The sequence below is a fragment of the Zeus faber genome, assembly GCF_960531495.2.
Source record: "Zeus faber genome assembly, chromosome: 15".
NCBI lineage: Eukaryota > Metazoa > Chordata > Actinopteri > Zeiformes > Zeidae > Zeus > Zeus faber.
The window spans coordinates 22,387,795-22,406,811 of record NC_137194.1 but is presented as its reverse complement, the minus strand read 5'-3'; the positions used below and the strand labels follow the sequence as shown (position 1 = coordinate 22,406,811).

The 19,017-nt window shown below is 45.1% G+C and overlaps 1 protein-coding gene across 2 annotated transcripts; it reads left to right on the top strand.

Moving 5' to 3' along the window:
* The first annotated feature begins 111 nt into the window (after nucleotides 1–111).
* On the top strand, nucleotides 112–18,998 carry tasorb (transcription activation suppressor b). 2 transcript variants are annotated; one of them, XM_080015836.1, is made up of 23 exons: nucleotides 112–568; nucleotides 2,146–2,291; nucleotides 2,574–2,666; nucleotides 2,789–2,861; nucleotides 3,463–3,554; nucleotides 3,658–3,792; nucleotides 3,925–4,049; nucleotides 4,138–4,169; nucleotides 4,921–5,026; nucleotides 5,285–5,388; nucleotides 6,164–6,273; nucleotides 7,340–7,412; nucleotides 7,662–7,736; nucleotides 8,576–9,415; nucleotides 10,990–11,300; nucleotides 11,399–11,501; nucleotides 12,142–12,962; nucleotides 13,734–13,856; nucleotides 15,449–15,608; nucleotides 15,717–15,825; nucleotides 15,941–16,119; nucleotides 16,732–16,866; nucleotides 17,372–18,998. In XM_080015836.1, exons 1-23 carry the CDS (start codon nucleotides 199–201, stop codon nucleotides 18,610–18,612), a joined length of 5,556 nt encoding a protein of 1,851 aa, XP_079871962.1. In that variant the 5' UTR covers nucleotides 112–198; the 3' UTR covers nucleotides 18,613–18,998. The 2 variants fall into 2 exon arrangements, with proteins under 2 accessions (XP_079871962.1, XP_079871961.1); XM_080015835.1 differs by having other exon boundaries at nucleotides 17,369–18,998.
* Nucleotides 18,999–19,017: the final 19 nt, after the last annotated feature.

Genomic DNA, 19,017 nt, shown 5'->3' with positions numbered 1-19,017 from the left:
TGAAATGTGCCATATAAACAGGTTATTATTCTTTTAAATATAATTCATGTGAATCGGGCCGTGCCCCCACATGGCCGCTAGGGGGCGCGGATCTTCCCGTACGTAAACCAGGGTGACGGCAGCTCTTTGCGGCGGTGGAGAAGAACGCGTACGTCATATTCACAATGGCGGAGGTTGGGTGAGAAGGAGAATGTGTGTATGAAGCGGCCGTTATCGGAAAGAGCTACGTCGCCCCCGCGAGACGCGCACGGTCCCCGAAAAATGGCCCTGAACCCCAACGCGGAGGGGAAGACGGACACGGAATGTACCGAGAAGGGCGAGGGCCGCAGAGACGTGAGGAATCCGCCGTCCACCGCCACCACCTCGGCCACAGCCAACCAAAATGGCGACCAGGCTGTATGCGAGGACGGTGTAATGCCCGAACGAGAAGCCCCAGAGCGGCGGAGGAGCGGGCAGACGGACGCCCCCAGGAGCTCCGGCGGGAGCTCGCCCTTACCGGGCCACAGAGCCGGCGACGAGCCGCCGCGGAGGAATTTCCAAATCCCGCGGAAGGCGAAAGAGCGGAAAGGTGGTTTGCGTGTGTTGTTCGGTCCAGTGCCTCCTCCCATCGCTGTGTGCAGCTGGCCTGCTAGTTAGCCCCAAAATATCCACCATTACTTGTTGGGGTTATTATTGCATTGTTATGTTTGTGGATGCCCTTAATTATTCTGCCGCGGCTACTGTTAGTTTTGGCAGTTGCCCTGCTGGTGTGCATGGGGTCTTCCATGTAAGGGGTGACCTTACTGTGCTGTGGAGACCTGGCTATTAAAAGTCTGCATTTGTTTTGTTTTGGTTTTTTTTGGAAGGGGGAAGTCACCGTGGTGTCTTGACAGCAGGAGATGCAATTGAAACTCACTCTCATAACCCAAAGCCCAGTGGGTGCTACACGCCCAGCATCTGATAGGAACACTATCGTGCACCTGACAGTTAGTACCACTCCACTGAGTGTAGTCAGGTCGAGTTTATTTCCACAGCCCTCCATCACGGTGTGGTCTGAAGGGGGTTCACTTTTCACGTGCAAGTAGAGATGTTGTCAGCGACAGGACCAGTCCTTGGCGGTTAGAATCATCCACCTGGTGTCATCAGTCCACTAGTTCCATAGACACACTGTGAGAGGGTCCTTGCTCCCTGTTATATCTGAGGGTAGGAACACCCAGTCCACAGTGTCGGGTTGGCAATGGCAGCTGTGAGGCCTTGGGGGATTTCACAGTTTGTCTTTTATGCGGACCCGGGCAGCGGCGGCTCGAGCAGTCCCTCTGTTAATATTTAATAAATGCTGCCTCGGCGGGTTGAGCCTTGCCCAAGTGAGGGTTTGTTAAGATCCTGGACAATCGCCTTCATTTCCCCCTTGATAGAGTAGTCGGTGGTACTGTCTACCACTGTGAGGGCAGGGCACCTCTTGTCTTGCAGGCTGCCCTCATGGCCTCACCTCTGTGGGGTTTACTACTCACCGGCCTACAGTTTGGTTGTATTGTCCCGTGCAGATAGTCTCGTTGATCGGTGCGTTGCTAGCAGGCTAAAGACACTTACTTTGAATAACTATCCAAACGTTTTTTTGCAAATTTGATCAACACAAACTAACTTGACAGACCTTTTCTGGGTGTTTCTAAGTGTATGGGTAGATTATTCTACTGACTCTAGCAGGGTGTAGAAAATAGTGGTTCATTAGCAATGTCTTTTCAACGCCATTGCTGGAAAATCGGACTCTACTAACCCACAAACAATCTCTGCCCCGATGCATCTACTCCACATAACTTGCTTCTTTTAGGCCTCGTCTGTCATAGGATAGCATGCGAGAATCGTAATAAATACTCTACGTAAAGATCAGGTTGGTGGTAGGCAAAGAAGTGCTTGTTATAGAAGTATGACGTTAAAGCGGTGGGACTGCTGCTCTGTTGCTTAATTAATTCACGTCTAGAATTGTATGTCACGTCTCATAACCATGAGGCAAGATGACCCTATCCTGATGAATTTGGCTTGTTGTTTTGTCATGGTCGTGCTACCTTTTTGCCTGACCCCCTTTCCCCACGCACGCACGCACGCTCATCTTAATTTTGCTGATGTCGCATATTTTCTAATCCACTCCTTCCATGTTTCTGGGCGCAGGCTTGTACCAGCTCCTTCCCCCCGACAGCCGGGAGTTTGAGGACCTTGTGAAGACCCTTGCCTCGTTTTATCTGGACTCGTCATCACGAGGGAGCTTTACCTACTGCAAAGCCAGGCTCATTCACAATGAGCTTCTGGAGAAGGAGGTAGGCCGCTCTTTTTCCACCACCATTATTCCAATGTGTGACATGTCACTATGTAAGCTTTTTCAATCATTTCTTGTGTGACGCCATGACATGTCCAAAATGATTAATGGGCTTAATGGTGTTGTGATCGCAAAGCGAAACATCAACTGTGAGGTTCTGATGGTGTCTGCAAGTGCTGTTAGCAACTTGCTTTTATGAAACTTGTAATTAAATGTAATCAATGCTTGAGTTTTGTTTTTTGTTTTTTTTTAACTAATCATCTGCCCTTTTTCCCCTCTGTAGTTTATAGAAAAGCGGAGAGAGATGAAGCAGGAGGGGCGGACGGAGCAGGAGCTGGCAGAGTCTTACTGCTTCCTTTATCCAGACAAAGCCAAGGTTAGCCTGCCTGTGGAGCCCCCTTCCACCAGCGAGAAGAGGGGATCAACAATTGGATGGACCTGGGTGGCTTTTCTGTGCGAATCTGAGCTTTGTCTGTTTGTTCCTGTGTGTTTTTCCAGCTCCAGTGGATCTGTGAAAAGGGTCTGTCTGTTGGACACTCCAGGATTACTACGCTAGGAAATCCAGCAGTGGGTGAGTTTCCATGCTCTTCGTCTTCAGACATTGATCTTCCCTTGTAAACAAACCCGCCTGGGAAGTCGATGTCGTAGTAGAGTTATTTTGTAGTAGTGTTAAGTATGGAAGATATGGGTCTGGTTTCAAACTATTCCCTTTCGTTCGACAGGATTCTCTTCAAACTTTGCCTCAAGGGTTTTTTATTTATCTATCTATTTATTTATTTATTTATTTATTTATTTATTTATTTGTCAATAAGGCCTGGAGATGTTGGATTGGTCGTGTCTGCGTGTAAAAGCTACCGTGAGGTGTCTCTTATGCTTTGCCTTTATCCCCTGGGTAGCAGCTTAGCATTTTGACCCGATAAAGTTGCAATAGAATATATTCAATACATGGTTTAGCAACAGCTGAGAGTGACCCCAGCATTTGCGACACATCCCGAGTGTTGGCTCTCAGCTAGCTACTGTATTTACTCTGCTTTGACGCAGAAACTTTTGTTGCCAAGTGCTCTTTAAAATGTAAGCATAAACGCCCAGAAAATGTTGTGATTTTTGCTGCACATTTTTTTATTCATTTTTATTTTTTTATTATTATTTTTCTTTTCCCTTTGTCATTTCAGGTGTTTATCTCTCCAAATTCTCTGATTTGTTACAAATAAATCCATTTGAAGTCGGCACTTCTGGTGATATGATAATTTTCAAAGTTATGAGGGTAAGGAAACTGAAAGCACTCACCATAATAACATCAGAACACTTACATCAAGGATTTAATTACCTGTATGACATTCAACCAACCAGTTGGTTTTGTCTCTCAGGGCCGATTAAAGAACATCTTTGACAACATGCCTAAGAATGCAATGGAACCGACACCCAAGTTTGACTGCCACGTGTCCAAGAGTGCCAACAGGGTCACGTCGCTGCTATCGTATAGGGCTTTTGAGCTCACACAGGTGACTGGGCTATAAGCGGTTTCCCCGTGTTGATACTGATCTTCTGTTGCATGTTCAATCAAAAGGAGTGCTCCAAGCTAAATACACTGCTGTGTGATATCTCTCGGCCTTAATGTTTTCTTTTCCTTTCAGCAATACTTTTTTGAGTTTGCATTTGACGAGATCAAGGCACGTCCAAGACATGTGTGTCCATACGCTGTGGTTTCTTTCCAGTACAAAGGCAAGGAGTCTGTCTCTGCACCTTTAACTGCACACAGGTATGTCCCGAGAAAGGTGCTGAAGGTCAACTTGAGCTTAATTTAGAGGAAATTTATTTGATTTGTTTATGTTTTCCTCACAAAACAGGTTCAATGCAATTTTCCATGAAGGAAGTAGAGGTACGTAACTTGTAAATTGACTATTTTATTATTCTTAATGTGCATAGAGTTGAGTTCATTTCATGCTGTTGGTATACAATGACATTATGTTGAGCATAACACTAACTTAAGCTCAACAAATGGCGTACTTAGCCACTTCTGAAAACCTTTGACTAGGGGTGCAACAGATCACAAAACTCATGGTTCAGCTCTTATCACGGTTTTGAGTCACAGATCAAATGATTTATTTTTTTGATCAGCAAAAAAAAGGGGGAGGACAAATGTAACTTTGCTTTCGATTTATTCTGTAAAACACTTAAAGCAAGGAACTTTTGCCCATGGCCTTAAATGAAAACAACATTCAAGATGTACAATGTTTAAATAAAATCTTCCAAATATTTAAAATATTCAATATTCTGAAGTGTTAAATTAAGGTACAATATGAGGCACGCATGATACCTTCTTCCTTTAAACATGATAGTGGATGAAAAAAATATGATTAGATCCACTCCCAGTAACTAAATGTGAATTCAATAAGAAACCAGTATCATGGTGAATTTCTCACGTTTATAACAAACCAAATTTAATGCAAATCTGCTCTACGGATCAACTGCATTCCATCACACCACTACATTTGACGCCTATTTCCCCTAAACCTAAAAACTAAAACGACCAGCGCTAAACTGTTTGTCAGATGTTTCAAAGTTCCAAGCGTGCTGTTTTCGTTGTGTATCACATGTGGCCTCTAACCTGCTCCGTTGATGCCGCGCAGGGAAAAGCTGCTACACTGTCTGGAGCGGCCCGCTGGTGAATAAGGGCCAGGAGTTGTTCCAAGTCTGTTTACGCTCCTCCACCCGACCCTACCTGCCTTTCAAACTGTGAGTTATCGTTGCCATCGCACTCACAGCATCTCCAGTCACTGTCCAAAAATAGAATTAACGTCTTCGCAAAAACATATTTTAGCCTTTCAAGCTATACTTTTGCAGTGCATAATGGGGGGTTGGAGTGGGGTTTGAATGTAGAAAAAAAAAATGGTTCCTGCTTGAAAATGGATGTTTAAGCTCAAGGCTAATGTAAACTTGAGTTTTGTGCTGATGGCATTGATGACATTTCTGTGTGACCGTGTGTCTCTGCAGGCCTGAGAGATTGGAGATGATTCAGGGCATGCAGCTGGATCAGGTGAAGAGGAAGATACCTTCCATGCTCTTCTCTTGGGACACCTACAACATCTCACGGGAAGGTCAGTCGGGACTACAATATTTTACAAGCTAGCGCCGGTCACACCGCTGTCACCGGCCCAGATGAACAACAGCACTGTGCATCCACAAAATGTGGAATGCGTCTGGTGTTGATTGCTGAAGTGAAGATCGGTGTTTTCCCCGTTGAGAAGTATTGAGCTCCAGCTCTACTCCTGCACACCTGATTCAATGAGACTGTGCGATGTGAGCTGAAGCTAGAACCTGCCGGAGAGTGGGTGTTTCACCGAACACGTATCTGGAATAGAGTACTGCCTGTACTGTACCCATACTATCGTCCAGTGTACTTTATTGTGTTAGTAGAAACAACGATGGCTTTCAGACCAAATTGTCGACACGGAGCCACACGGACACTTCCTTTCAGCGTGTTTCAAAGTTTTATTTGTCCAAATGCTCAGCAGTACAGCCAGTGTTGTGTTGGTAATGAAATGCACTTTGCGGATTGATGTGGAGGACACTGCGTGGAAACATTTACCAATGTCTTGCTCTGGTGATGCATTGTGGGATGTGTTTTCCAGCCTTGAGAATGCTATGTTATTTCTGCTAGTTCCTGACACAGTCCGGCGCCCTACAGTTCTTGCTCGCTGATCACCAGAATATTCCCCCCGAGGGATTAATAAAGTGTCCTCTTACCGCAAACACAAGCGTAAACATACATGAATCGAGCGAAACTGGAGTCGCATCTAATACCGGAGTCAAATGAGCAACTCGCACTTTTTGACTAGCTGTGGTTGTAACATTTTATTTTTCCGTCCACAGTGATGAAGTACGGAATGTCCTGCAGCTTGTTCGAGGTGGTGGACGGCAAGGGCAAGCCATCCTTCGGCAGCTTGGCCGGTCTGGTCCACAAACTAGAGAGGGACAGGATGGTAAGTCCCTCAATGATTCCAACAATTTATTTTTATTTTTTACTCCTGAATTTAAACAGGAGGAAAAGCTGCAATGGTGTATATACTAGTCCGTGCTTGCGAAGGGATATAATGATGATATTCAACTTTTATTTTTCGGGATCTGCTCATACTTCATCTCCGGGGGTGAACCAGGCTTCTCTTTAATAGCTGCTGACAAATATGCAGGACAATTGAGGAAGACAGGCCTGGATGATTAGAGCCATGTTGTGACTGTAAATGTCCCTTCCTAATTTGATTGTAGCTCCTGTTTTAAGGACCACAATGGCCTAAAATGTTGAGAAATTGAATTGTCACAAAATACAGCAAAATTAAAGTTGCAGTGTGTCAAATTTAGTGGAACGGACTTGACAGAAATGGAATATAATATTCACAAGTATGTTTTAACTAGTGTAAAATAAGAATTTGTTGTGTTTTTATTACCTTAGAATGAGTCCTTTTATATCTACATAGGAAGCAGGTTCCTACCATGTTGCACCACCATGTTTCTACAGTAGCCCAGAATGGACAAACCAAACACTGGCTCTTCCTCCTACTCTAAACTCTGTAACGTTACCGGGTGGTCTGTCCGGTCTTTGACTCTGCTAACGGTTAATTAAAAATAAATCTATCCTGCTAATGCTATTTGGCTATCAGACTAAACGCCTAAAATAAACAGGTTTTTTTAAGCATTACTTCTCTAATGTTGGCTTGTAGCCGCTGTGGCTTCTCCTACCTCGTTGGAAGGGGGGGGATATTCAGTTTGTTGAAATCACTGCTAGATGCCACTAAATTCTACACAGTGCACCTTTAAGTAACATTGACAAAATTGCTTTACCATAACTTATTCGATAGGACGCAAGTTACCGTAGGTTTCCCACCACGTCGTTTTCCAAAAAGCCAAATATAGAGACAATATTAAAAATCTGAAAAATTGTCTGTGGTATTGTAACGTGTGCTGACTAGTAAAAGGTCCACAGCTCAATTGTATGCAGGTTGGTCTTTAAAAAATAAAATGTAGTTTCTAACTGCGGTGTCTCCTGTTCAGGTGCTGGTGAAGCCCTTGTATGACAGGGGCTTCCTCTTCCTGTTGTCTTCGGGTCAGATGGCCAATCACAAAGGTGGGACATAAACTCCCTTGATTGGTATCATGTTCTTGGGTTTAATCCTTGATTTGTTTTTGTCCTGCTCTGTTTATTTTTATTGTGTTTTCATTGTCAAAACAATGAATGGTACACAGTTTTTTGTTGCTTGTTAGTTAAATGGCACAAGGATCATTTGTTAAATTTCATCCGTTCTTTAAGGCGAACACCTTATTGTTGTCTGTGAGTGAACACTGAGTTTTTCTGCATTTCTTTTCTTTCCTCTAGAGCAGCGGGGGCGCTTTGAAAAGAGCCTACAGGCGTTGTTTATCTTTCAAGAATCGAGGACGGTTGTTAAATATTGTAAGTATTCTGCTGCATCGACCATATGAAAAATTGGCTTTTTATTTTGGTTTTGAACTATCTGCTATTTACCTGAGAAAAGTGACCGCACCCAGATTCACAAAAGGAAATAAAACAAATGTCTTAGAAGATGTCTTCAAAAGGCATTAGAAGATGTGTTTTAAATATAACATTTTTCTCAAAAATGCAAGGCACTAACTCTCACCTCACTGTGTCACTGAGTTAGAAGTAATTTAAATGTGATAATTGTATATTTCCCTTCACGTCATTATTTTAATCTCATAACATGCATTTTTTTTTCGAAAACCTTAGTGAAAGGTATTTAGGTGAACAAGTGCGGATTTTCTTTCTGTCATTCTCTGTCACGCTCATTTCATAATTGCCTGATGGCAATTATTTGAGTATATTGCGCTCATCTTCATGGTCTTTTTCTTATCTTCAGTGCCAATACATAGCTTTTGTGCAATAACTAGACATGTATTATTACGTTTTATTTCATGCCTTTATCTTAAGCGTCTATTTTACGGAGGCATAAAACTAATTTAAAAAAAGGCAATTCAATTGTTAATCACAATTCTAATTTATTTGTATGAAAATTCATCTTCAACTTAAAATGCATGATCGCTCTAGTGGTGTCTTTTCTGAGTTTGTCCATTTCTCTATTTCTTTTTGGAACCAACGCAACTGTGCTTAAATATTTATGGACTCTTGGCCGTGCAGCAGATACTGTTATTGAATCGTGTTACTGTTTGTTGAGCCATGGTGTTGAGCCTAGTGGACGTGCATCTGTGACCTATTCGTAATGCTAAACTGTCACATCTGTCCCCTTTCCTGTCAAGCATCCAGACTATATGAACCTGAATCCCTGTCGGTGGAGCCCCAGCCCGCCGTCCTGTCTTCTCTGGAGCCCTTCCTCCCAGCGCTCCACTACGGTCTGCTAAAGCTGCGCCCAAACCCAGGAAAGGGCCTGAGTGTGGGGGTGGAGCGGCTGGCTCAGGAGTACCTGACCCGTATGGACACTGGCACGGTGCGGCCCTTCATACTGCCCGAGTACAAACAGAACCTGGACGAACGGGGCAATTTGCACCCAGCACCGAGAACCAAGCACAATCTAGAGGGCCTGCTCCGCAACTACATCCACAACCCCACCACTTACTTCTTATCGCTGGCCAAGGCAAAGGATATCATTGAAAGAATAAGGAAGCCCGTGCCGGCACCAGCGTCAGCCCCGGTGGAATACAGCCCTGTTTCGGACTGGGGTGGCTCAGACAGGGGCTCTGACAGGGCGGACAGACCTCCAGAAAAGCAGTTGCAGGAGAGGGCACCGCTGGAAAAGCCGGATGCATACAGGCCGCACCAGGAAAGCACCCGGAGGAGGTCCGGCGTGTCAAACTCAAACGGAGGCCAGTCCCAGAGCCAGACCGAGGCCCAACCTCAGGCCCCGAAGCTGCGCGTGTCCCAGAACGAGTATGATAAAGACAAGATGAAACAGCTGCTGAAGCTCATCCAGCTCCACAAGAAGGCCATTGTGAAAGATCCTGGGAAGGCACAGGGGGAGGGAGGGGAAGACGGGACCTGGGACCCCCACGCTCTGAAGCGAAAGTTGGAGGGAGAGGACAGGGGAGACTTTAACAAGCGACAGCGTGCGGATCCCCTGAGCAACGGAGAGACCAGCAGAGGTGAGGTGTCCCCTAGTGACAATGTGATGTGGCTGGCTAGCTTTGTGTTTGGTTTTTTTTTTTTTTTATTTGATTGTCTCTCTGACAAAGTAATAAGTCATCAATATTTATTTTGCTGGTAAGAAATTCAACTATCTACTAACAGCTAATAGAGCTAACCGCTAACGGAGCAGAGTTTCTGTTCAGGGGAAGATGAAGCGTTAAACTGTGAACTGCAGTTTAATTACAAGTTTACTGGGACAATGTCATGGTTTCGAAAATGATTCACAGTCCAGGATATCCATTTCACTGCTTGGTTATTGTAACATCCAAAACGCTCTGTGAAATCTGTGCTCACTCTCTTTTACGTACGGACCCCACATAGACCCCCATGATGGTCCTCGGACTTCCTAACTGCAAATAACATTGCCTAACTGAACACAAACATTCACATTACTATAATTCCAAGCGGAGTACAGTTTCGAGGTAAAAGTAATTTGAGTTGAGTTTCAGACACTATATCAGTGTTTAAGTTACATTTTACCAAACTCTGTCAGAAATGAGATGAAAGTAACCAGATACATTTCTCCAGTTCTGTACTGAAGTACACTGCTGAGGTGCTTGTACTTCGATAACAAAAAGTGTGTAGCTGTGATTGATTACGAAGTGCTTTACATTAATGACATATAAAACAATAAGAAAGCAGTTAACTCGGATATAATCTGGATTCTTTTAAAATTAGCTCTGTTAATCATGTAACTTTTTGTGTATTATATTTTTTCTTAATTTTGTTTTTCACGGTTTACAAATAACTTTTCAGTTTTGTTCTAAACCTATTTCTTTTAATGGAACATTTCCTCAACATTTTAATGGTGTTTTCATGATGCCACTCACAACTTTAGATGATAACAAAACAGTAAAGAAACAACATTGCGATTTTGGGATGGTTTAAATTCACTTCTGGACGGTTAATTTGATTTTGGGGAAGGTTCCAGGACGCTGGTGAAAAAAGTTAGTCTGGGGCCCTGCGACTGGTCCACCTGAAAACACTAAAGACGAGAAAATGATTATCACGTTACTATGGCCTTAACTAAATCAACATAGTTGCATTTTTTGTCTTTCTTTTTAACCACAACACACTCATTGACTTTCACGGGTTTCATTAATGGTAAACGGATGCCGAGAAATTTTGAACATAAACAACAAAACAAATATTCCAGCCAAACTTGCCACTCTGCATTCAGAAATTGACTCCGGGACGTTACACTCTGGGTGTTGGGCAGGTTCTCACGATTATCAATATCGATTCAATCCAATATTTATGAGATGGCTTATATCGATATTGACATTTAATACATAATGAGAATTGCTGCCAACTTTTCAGTATACGACCTGAAATGCATTACAAAAACGTTTTGCTGAACGAATTCAGTAAACTACGGTAATGAATTATTTAAATGTATTTCTTATCATGGTAGATAATTTAAGCGTAATTCCAAGAAAAGTAGTGATATTACAATTTTGAAATCAATTCAGAAATAAATGAAATAAAATGATATTCTTATAATTCATTCAAACTGTATGCATTCTCCCAGGAATCCAGGCAGAAGAAACGGCAGATGAAGGAGGCCAGAACTACAACTTGACCGCTGTGATGGAGAGCATGGGTATTTACGACACTGACCTCAGGGCCCGGGGCAACGCAAACAGCTCCTCGGTCAACGAAACCCAGCGCCTTCTCAAGATCCTGCTGGCCACCCTCAATAAGGCCATGACTCAGGGCCCCGGGGAGCAGTCCAACCACAGCGAGCCCCCGGCAGGCTCGGGACAGAGCGAGCCCAGCGTCCCTGACCCGGACCTGAGGAAGCAGGACGAGCTAACGGCCTCGCAGACTAACTACACCGAGGTGAGCTGCCGTATGAGCACCATAAAACACAACTAGGGATTATGCTCTTTTTGACAACCTGGTTGGGAACATTGGTTTTTGTTTTTTGTTTTTCTCAGGAGGATATGGACTGTAGTCCCGGAAGTCCATTCAGCCCTGTCTCCCCAGCGGAGCAACCGCGCACCTCCGACAATCCAAGCTGGGGCCTTCCCGCCAATGAAGGTACTGCAGACTGACATGGGAACACAGGACTGGAAGATATATAATATGGATAATGTCATGAGACAACATATCGTCGGGATTTTGGTTATCTTAACATTTTATCATAAGACATGCAGATTAATGAACGTCATAGACCGTTCTGGCTCAATATCTTCTTGGTCATAAAGTCTACAATACTAAGGATTATGTCTCGAATATTTATTGTGCGTGAATGTCTTATGAAAGCGGCAATAGTCATCCCCAATATATCGTCGACTTATCGATAATGAGCCATTTGGGAAACAACTTGTTATCAGTCATAATCATTTTTTTCGTGTGATAATGATCCTATACAATTATAATCCATATATCAATATTCTCACTTGTGTCACCATTTTTGCGAAAGTTTGTGAACATGCAGAGGTATTCCCCACTTGGTTGACAACAGGGCAACCAGACCGCACAACATGGTTGACAATGACCCATATCTGGTTGCTCCTCAGTATTGCCCAGCCCTGCAGGAGCACTAATTTCGCTCAGTAGGCTGGGATCTGATTGACGAATTATGACTGCGGCATTTTTCCTGTCAAATAAATTATTTGTCACCTCTCACAAGGTGATCAAGAACTCACCGGTGCCTTTTTGTGTTTGTTTTTTTAAGACAAAGCACAGCTGATCCCTGAACCTGAGGTCATGACAGATGACCAACCGGAGGTCAAAGTAGTGCCTCCAGTTGCAGAAGTGAAGGCTGCGGCCCCGGCACCGGCACCACCCAGGCTGCCTGTGGTGGAGGAGACTGTGCAGCGGCCCTCCATCAGCCTGGACACCATCCTCAACCAGGAGGTGCACAGCCTCACCTCTGACATCAAGAGTATCATGCAGGGACAGCAGATCTACTACACCTCCCAGCTGTCCCCCCGGCTGCCCGCCCGCCATGCCTGGCTCCCTAACAGCTCTTTCTCCGACTTCATTGTTCCCTACGTCACCTCCGTCCCAATCCAGGGGCACATCAAAGCACTGTGCGAGAAGATGGGCAAGCTGGTTCCAGGGCCTCCCCCTGTCGCCGTGACGACACCGCCTACCCCCCACACAACCGCGTCTACAGCACCGTCGCCCTCTGCAGGCACCCCCAAAACCAAAGTAGAACCCTCAGAGTCCAAGAACTCTGCAGCCGCTCATGGTGGTAAACAGTGCACGGTCAAAGACTCGGGCTCCACCAAGCCTAAAGGAGAGCCGTCAGAGTTGGGGGGAGAGATGTATTCTCCCTCTCACGTTACCACGGGTTCCCCGGAGTCCAACGCCAACCAGAACCCAAACTCTGGCGGCACCGGCCTGCTGGCCAGCAGCCTCATCGGTCAGCTGAAGCCTGAGGTGTTCAGCAGTCTGGTGGAGATCTTCAAGGACGTCACCAAGAACACCGTCAAGTTCTACATCTACTGTGGAGACGAGGGTGAAGAGAGCACCGTCTGCAAGGAAATCAAGGTATGCTGGGTCTGGTTGTCTGGAAAATTACCTGAAAGCTGTATTGGTTTGAAATTTGGAAAGTAGTCTGCACTGACATTTTGCATAATACCCCAGGTCATTCCAGTGATCGAAGCTCATGTTTTTAGAATCTTTTTTTTGTTCTATCCATGTGGTTCACCACCTACCAAAAAAGGATGTCCCGGTCCCGCAAAAAACTGGTAACACGTGTTTTTTGCAAAGGTATTTGATTTGATGTATTTTGTATATGTTAAAGCTGTGGCGCTTCTGCCTTTTTAAAATGGAGTTGAATTCAAACGTATTTCACTCACCATGCAAACCACTAGAGGATCTTACACAAAGTAGCTTTTAGGAATGCGGTCTTGTACGATTACAAGGGCACAAAATCTATCTATTCACGTCATACTGTATTTTTATCCAAATTGAAAATTGAGTCACTGCCTTTAATTATAAACTAAGTCTGTATTGTCAGGGGGCCCTTTGTAATGATGATCTCTCACATTACCTCCATCTGCCAGTATTTGTTTTCGAAGGTGAGAGAAGAACGGCTCTCGCACAACTCCTTCATGACCGTTGTTTTATTGTAGCCAGAGCCCTCTGCAGCTGTCGGCAAAAATATACTCCACAGACGTGCTGTGGTAAAAATGTCCATCTCAGTGCCCAGTTCTTCCACTTGATGTGGCCACGGGTGCATATGTCTGTGTGTGGATGCACATTGTAATGACGACACGCATCCATCCTAACAAATGTTCACTCTCTCCCCCCACCAAGGAGTATTTGAAAAGTCTGGGCAACAGCGAGTGCAATCCACAAAGCTTTCTCGAAAACAGCAGCAGATTAGACAAACTGCTCATCATCATCCAGAATGAGGACATCGCTGCTCACGTCCATAAGGTACCGGTAGAATGAAAATGGCTTTCTGATTTGTTTTTGGTGACGTACGAGTCCGCATTGACTACCTTTTTAACTAATCAAATTTAACAATAGGATTTAGTGATGAGATCCTTCTTGAATTACTTTTTAGTCAAAACCTCACGTGTCTTTTGAAAATGTGACACTCTGCTTTTTTTTAAAGATTATATAATATATTATATTAAAACAGCCAGGTGGGAGCAGCTTTACCCCCAAGGTCGTAAGAAGCGATCTTGAGTGATCCAGTTCTCTATGTTGGAACTGGACTGCAAGAATTAAACTTGTAACAAACCTGCCAACCTGCACGCATTATGTGTACTATGGAAACAATGAGTCAATCAATACCAAACAATACCGTACATTTATTCAGTATTTAAACGACATCCCTCGGATTGGACCAGATGTACGACCTGTGGTTCTGTAACCCCTTCCCTCCCCCTCTTCTCACCCACTCAACACCCACGGATACACAGCGGTACTTTATGATCCACCAACGCTGCATTGCTGAGGCCAAATGGGAAGTGGAGGAGTAATAAGCACAAAAATGTGACCGTAATGTTAACATATAAAGTGTTGGTAATAGAGATGCGCCGGTGTATCGGCCACTTTTCAGCTTGATTGGCCATGACCGGTGACCGGGCGATCAGACGTATTTTTAGATTCTGCGCCGGTCAAATGTACACGGCCGATACTGTGCTCATGTACTCGTAAAAATGCTTTGTAATGATTGAAATTTATTTTGGAATGGCAAGTTCCATATAAATATAATAGAAATGTATATTTGCACTTAGAAGTGAAAGAGACTTTCATTTGAAGTTTGAACTGAACATTTCCATGTTAGTTATATGTTGTGTCCTAGTAAAACTCAGTGAGAGTTAAAGGTTGAATTAGACTAAAACTTGGTGACAGTCCCATGTTCAGTTTTATTGGAACTCAGTAAATGTTCCATGTTGTAATTTGTTTTATTGGAACTCAGTGACAGTTTCATGTTCTATTATTGTTCCACAGTGAATAATGAACAATAATAAACAAACGGTGTCAAAATGTCACCATTGTGGTAACTGAAAGTTGCAGCAGTAGTCCATATGTGCAGCTGTCCTATCAGATGAGCGTGATCAGATCACGTGATGTATTTGTCGTTGACGTACAGCAGATATACCCAGTGAGAGCAAATGACAAGAAAATGTGATTTCTCCGATCACGGATATGAACTCAACGTAGAAGTTATTCAAAAGTCAATGTTTTATTATGAATATAGAATTGAATGAAATTGGAATCGGCCAAGAAAATTGCAATCAGGTAACGTGTTGGGTAACTTCACAAGATGAAGCATTTGAAGGGGTATATCCTGATGAGATGAATGTGTATACTGTATGTAGCTCGCATACGATGTGATTATCCACATTATGAGGCGGCTACGGTGTGAGTAACCTATGGAGTCATTTAGCTGCAGTAACTCAAACAGCACGGAGACTCCCTATTACACTGTTGTGGTTCTCAAAATATTTGGCCAAGGTTGTCATTTCTGTCATAAGTTCATCATTTGACAAATATGAATGGTCTTGACCATGCAGATCCCAGCTCTGGTGTCTCTGAAGAAGCTCGACTCTGTGAGCTTCGCCGGAGTGGACACGCTGGACGACGTGAAGAACCACACCTACAATGAGCTGTTTGTGTCAGGGGGCTTTATTGTGTCCGACGAGTTCGTGCTCAACCCCGATCTCATCACGCAGGGTAAGCGGAACTCACCTTGTGTGTTATTTATTGTATTTATTTTTTTAATCCTTGGAGCGTCATGTGGGTGGCCTGCGCTGAGTTTGCCCACTTCCATGTCCCGCTTAGATCGGTTGCAGGGACTGCTGAAGTTCCTGGAGGAGAAGAGCACCCCGGAGCAACCCTGGCAGTGGAAGGTTCACTGCAAGTCCCAGAAGAAGCTGAAAGAGCTGGGAAGGTCGGTACTCAGAATCGTAGCAGCAATGGGCCATAAGAGCAAGAGATGACTTTGAGACAGTGAATCTGAACCATAACGTCGCCCCTCGTCACCAACGGCCTCTCCCGTCCCGCAGGTTGAACGCCAACGCCATGGGTCTGCTGAACCTGCTGACAGCCTACCAGAAGAAACACCTGGTGGAGTTCCTGCCTTATCACGAGTGCGACACCCAGTCGCGCCAAGCTCCGGACCTGGACTGCCTGATCAAGCTCCAGGCTCAACACACACAGCAGCGGCACTTAATCTTCCTCACAGGTATCGTAGCTGTCGTCGTCCTCCTCGCCGTCGCCGCCGCCGCCGTAGCTCGCCTGTCATCTTTTTCACTTTTTGTTTTCTTTGCCCTTTATCTGAAATGACCCAAAACCTGTTTAAGTCTCTCTCCCACCGCACAAATTTGAAAATGCACCTTGTGGTATAGTATAGTATATGTCTCAGCTACAGAGCGACACAATCTGTGATGTAAGAGTGCCTCAAACATGGCGCTCTTAAAGGGTGGCACAAAAATGTTACTAAATGCCAGAAGAACTACAATTCCTGCTAGCATGACATTGAACACAAAATGTTCAAACTGAGACTAATATCAATACTGCTTTATACAAGAGGCATAGGACGATGTTAATGGCTGAAAAAAACCCAACTTATTTTACTCTCGTCGAACTGCCTCTGATCTGTAATGTGAGTTTTTTTTTTGTTTTGTTTTTTTTTAATACCATGGATTTATCCTGAATAAATAACATAACAGAGAAATTAATTACGATGATGAACTTATCTTAACAATTCAAAATTCTTGAGGAATGCTCTTCTACATGACTGACATGCGGTCACGTCTGCACCGAGTTCATTATACTTGGTGTTTCCTTCTTGCAGAGAGACCATTTGAGATGTTTCTACAGTTTTCCAGAAATGGAATAGTGATCGCGAGTATTGATGACATCATGAGCAGCTTCCACAGTCTGATTAGCTCCATCAACCAAAACGAGCTGCCAACTCCGCCTTCTACTGGTGCGTAGTCTCCACATAAACATTGAATACTTTGAATTAGGGATCAGAATTATATTAATGTTGTTGTATCACACTGGGTATCCCCTCGGATCTTGGTTATCGAATTATGGTTTTCTTAACTTGTAGCTGTTCTAATCAGTGCCTCCACCCGCTTGATCTCAGACATTTCTTGCGTGTAAATATCTTATGAAAGCAGCGCACCAAGCGTCTCCCAATTGAGGTATTTGTCAAAATAATTGTGGTATTTGAGTTGGGAAATATTGCCCAGCCCTAATGCATCCCAATATATTTATTTTATTTCATTAACCAGTAATGTTCTGTTATAACTGTGAACTTGGAGCCTGTAGAATTGGAGCTTCTGTGATGTACACAAATAATTGAGCTACTAGCTGCTATTGAGCTTATCATCACAAACGTATTTACCATTTACCCGCTTTTCTCCTTCCATCTCAACATCCTTTGGCTTTCTATCTCCATGTCCTAACCTCACCTGCTCTCCCAGCAGTGAATGATGAATGTGTGGAAGAGGAGGACATGTCGTTAGACTCTGATGACGGTGAGGCCCCGGTCATATCGGAGTCGTCGCAGCAGAGCAAGGAAGCCGCGGCGGAGAAACCCCCTCTGCCCCCGCCGGAGGCCGAGGACTTCCGCCCACCGCTTCCCGAACAGCACGGCGACCTGGCGAGCACCCCCAACCTGTCTGACTACGCCGCCCTCAAGACGGCCATCTCTCAGTTTAAAGTCGCCAACCAGGTGGGCTCTGGCTCTTCGGACGCCGGCAGCCTGTCGCCCGGGGGCTTCGCCGTCAACCCCCACCAGAGCTTCCTGTGTCCCTCGGCCTCATGGGCAAACTACACCGGCTCCACCAGCTACACAGCCTCTCCGGCCTACCCCGCCTCCCCCTGCAACAGCACCCACGATCCGGAGTACCGGCCTCCGGCCATAGCCCCACGGCCGCCCGCTACCACAGTGCCAGCACCGCCAGCGCTCACCACAGCCGGACCTCTGGCCAACCTTGCCTCCCTCCCGATGGAGGTCAAGCCTCCCCCTCCGCCCCATCTCATGATGCTGGGCCATATTTACGGCTCCGACAGTGTAGGAGGTGCAGCTGTTGGGGCGTTCTCTGCGGGCACCACCCGCACGCAGACCAACACGGCTGAAAATGTGGGGGCGTCCGTGGCGACAACAGGACAGGGCTTTGCCCAGAGTGACGTTTCCCAGTCTGGCTTCTTAAGTGGTATACCTAAAAATTCTAGCAATGCCCCCACTCAACAAAGAGACAGGACACTTAATGCACCCGGAGAGGGTGTATGGGGAGCGCCAAGGAACAGTACTTGTGAGGCTGTGGCCCCACCCGGCCCAGTGACTCACAGCGGGGACAGGGAGTGGGCTGAAACACTTGGCAACAGCGTCACCGGTGGTCAGGGTCGGCTGGTGAACTGTGTAGACGGCCTGGGGGCTTGTGCCGGTGTTCCCACAGCGGCCACGAGGGGGAGTGCAATAGTTAGGCCCAAGATGCCTGGGCATCCACTGAGTGGCGGGGGTTATGGGACGTTAGGACCCATGCCTGGACACGTGGACCACGGGGCTATGCGAGGTGCTATGGGTCCTGGGTCATTAGGGGGCTACCGGGGCAGAGGGGCCCCGCCAGGAGGGCCTTGGCCCCGGCCAGGAGATGGACCCTGCTCTTGGGGCTATCCAATGGGGAGGGGTAGGGGGCAGGAATACTACTCGGACTACACTTAGACACAGAAATACTTCCCCTGAACAGACAATCATTCAAGAGGGGACACTGAACGCCATAGTCCAGAGACTATTAAAGCTGGCTGAATGTATATATTTACTTGTCATAAACACAATTTAAAACACAAAATTAGGATATCCTGGTTTTTCTACGTGAATAAAATTGATACAGGCAGTGCCGGGTGTCCTCCTGTCATGTATATTGTATGTATGCTCTTTCCACGTGAGCTGTTTGAGACCCTGTCCAAACCACTATATTTATATTTGCCAAGAAATGTAATGGCCTTCCACCTTATTGGATTTGTCATGTAATTTCTGTTTCTCAATTTTGAAGCGGTTTGTGATTAAGGGGAAAGGCAGATATTTTTTTAAAGAAAAAAAAAACAAAACACTTCACTTTGCTGTTTT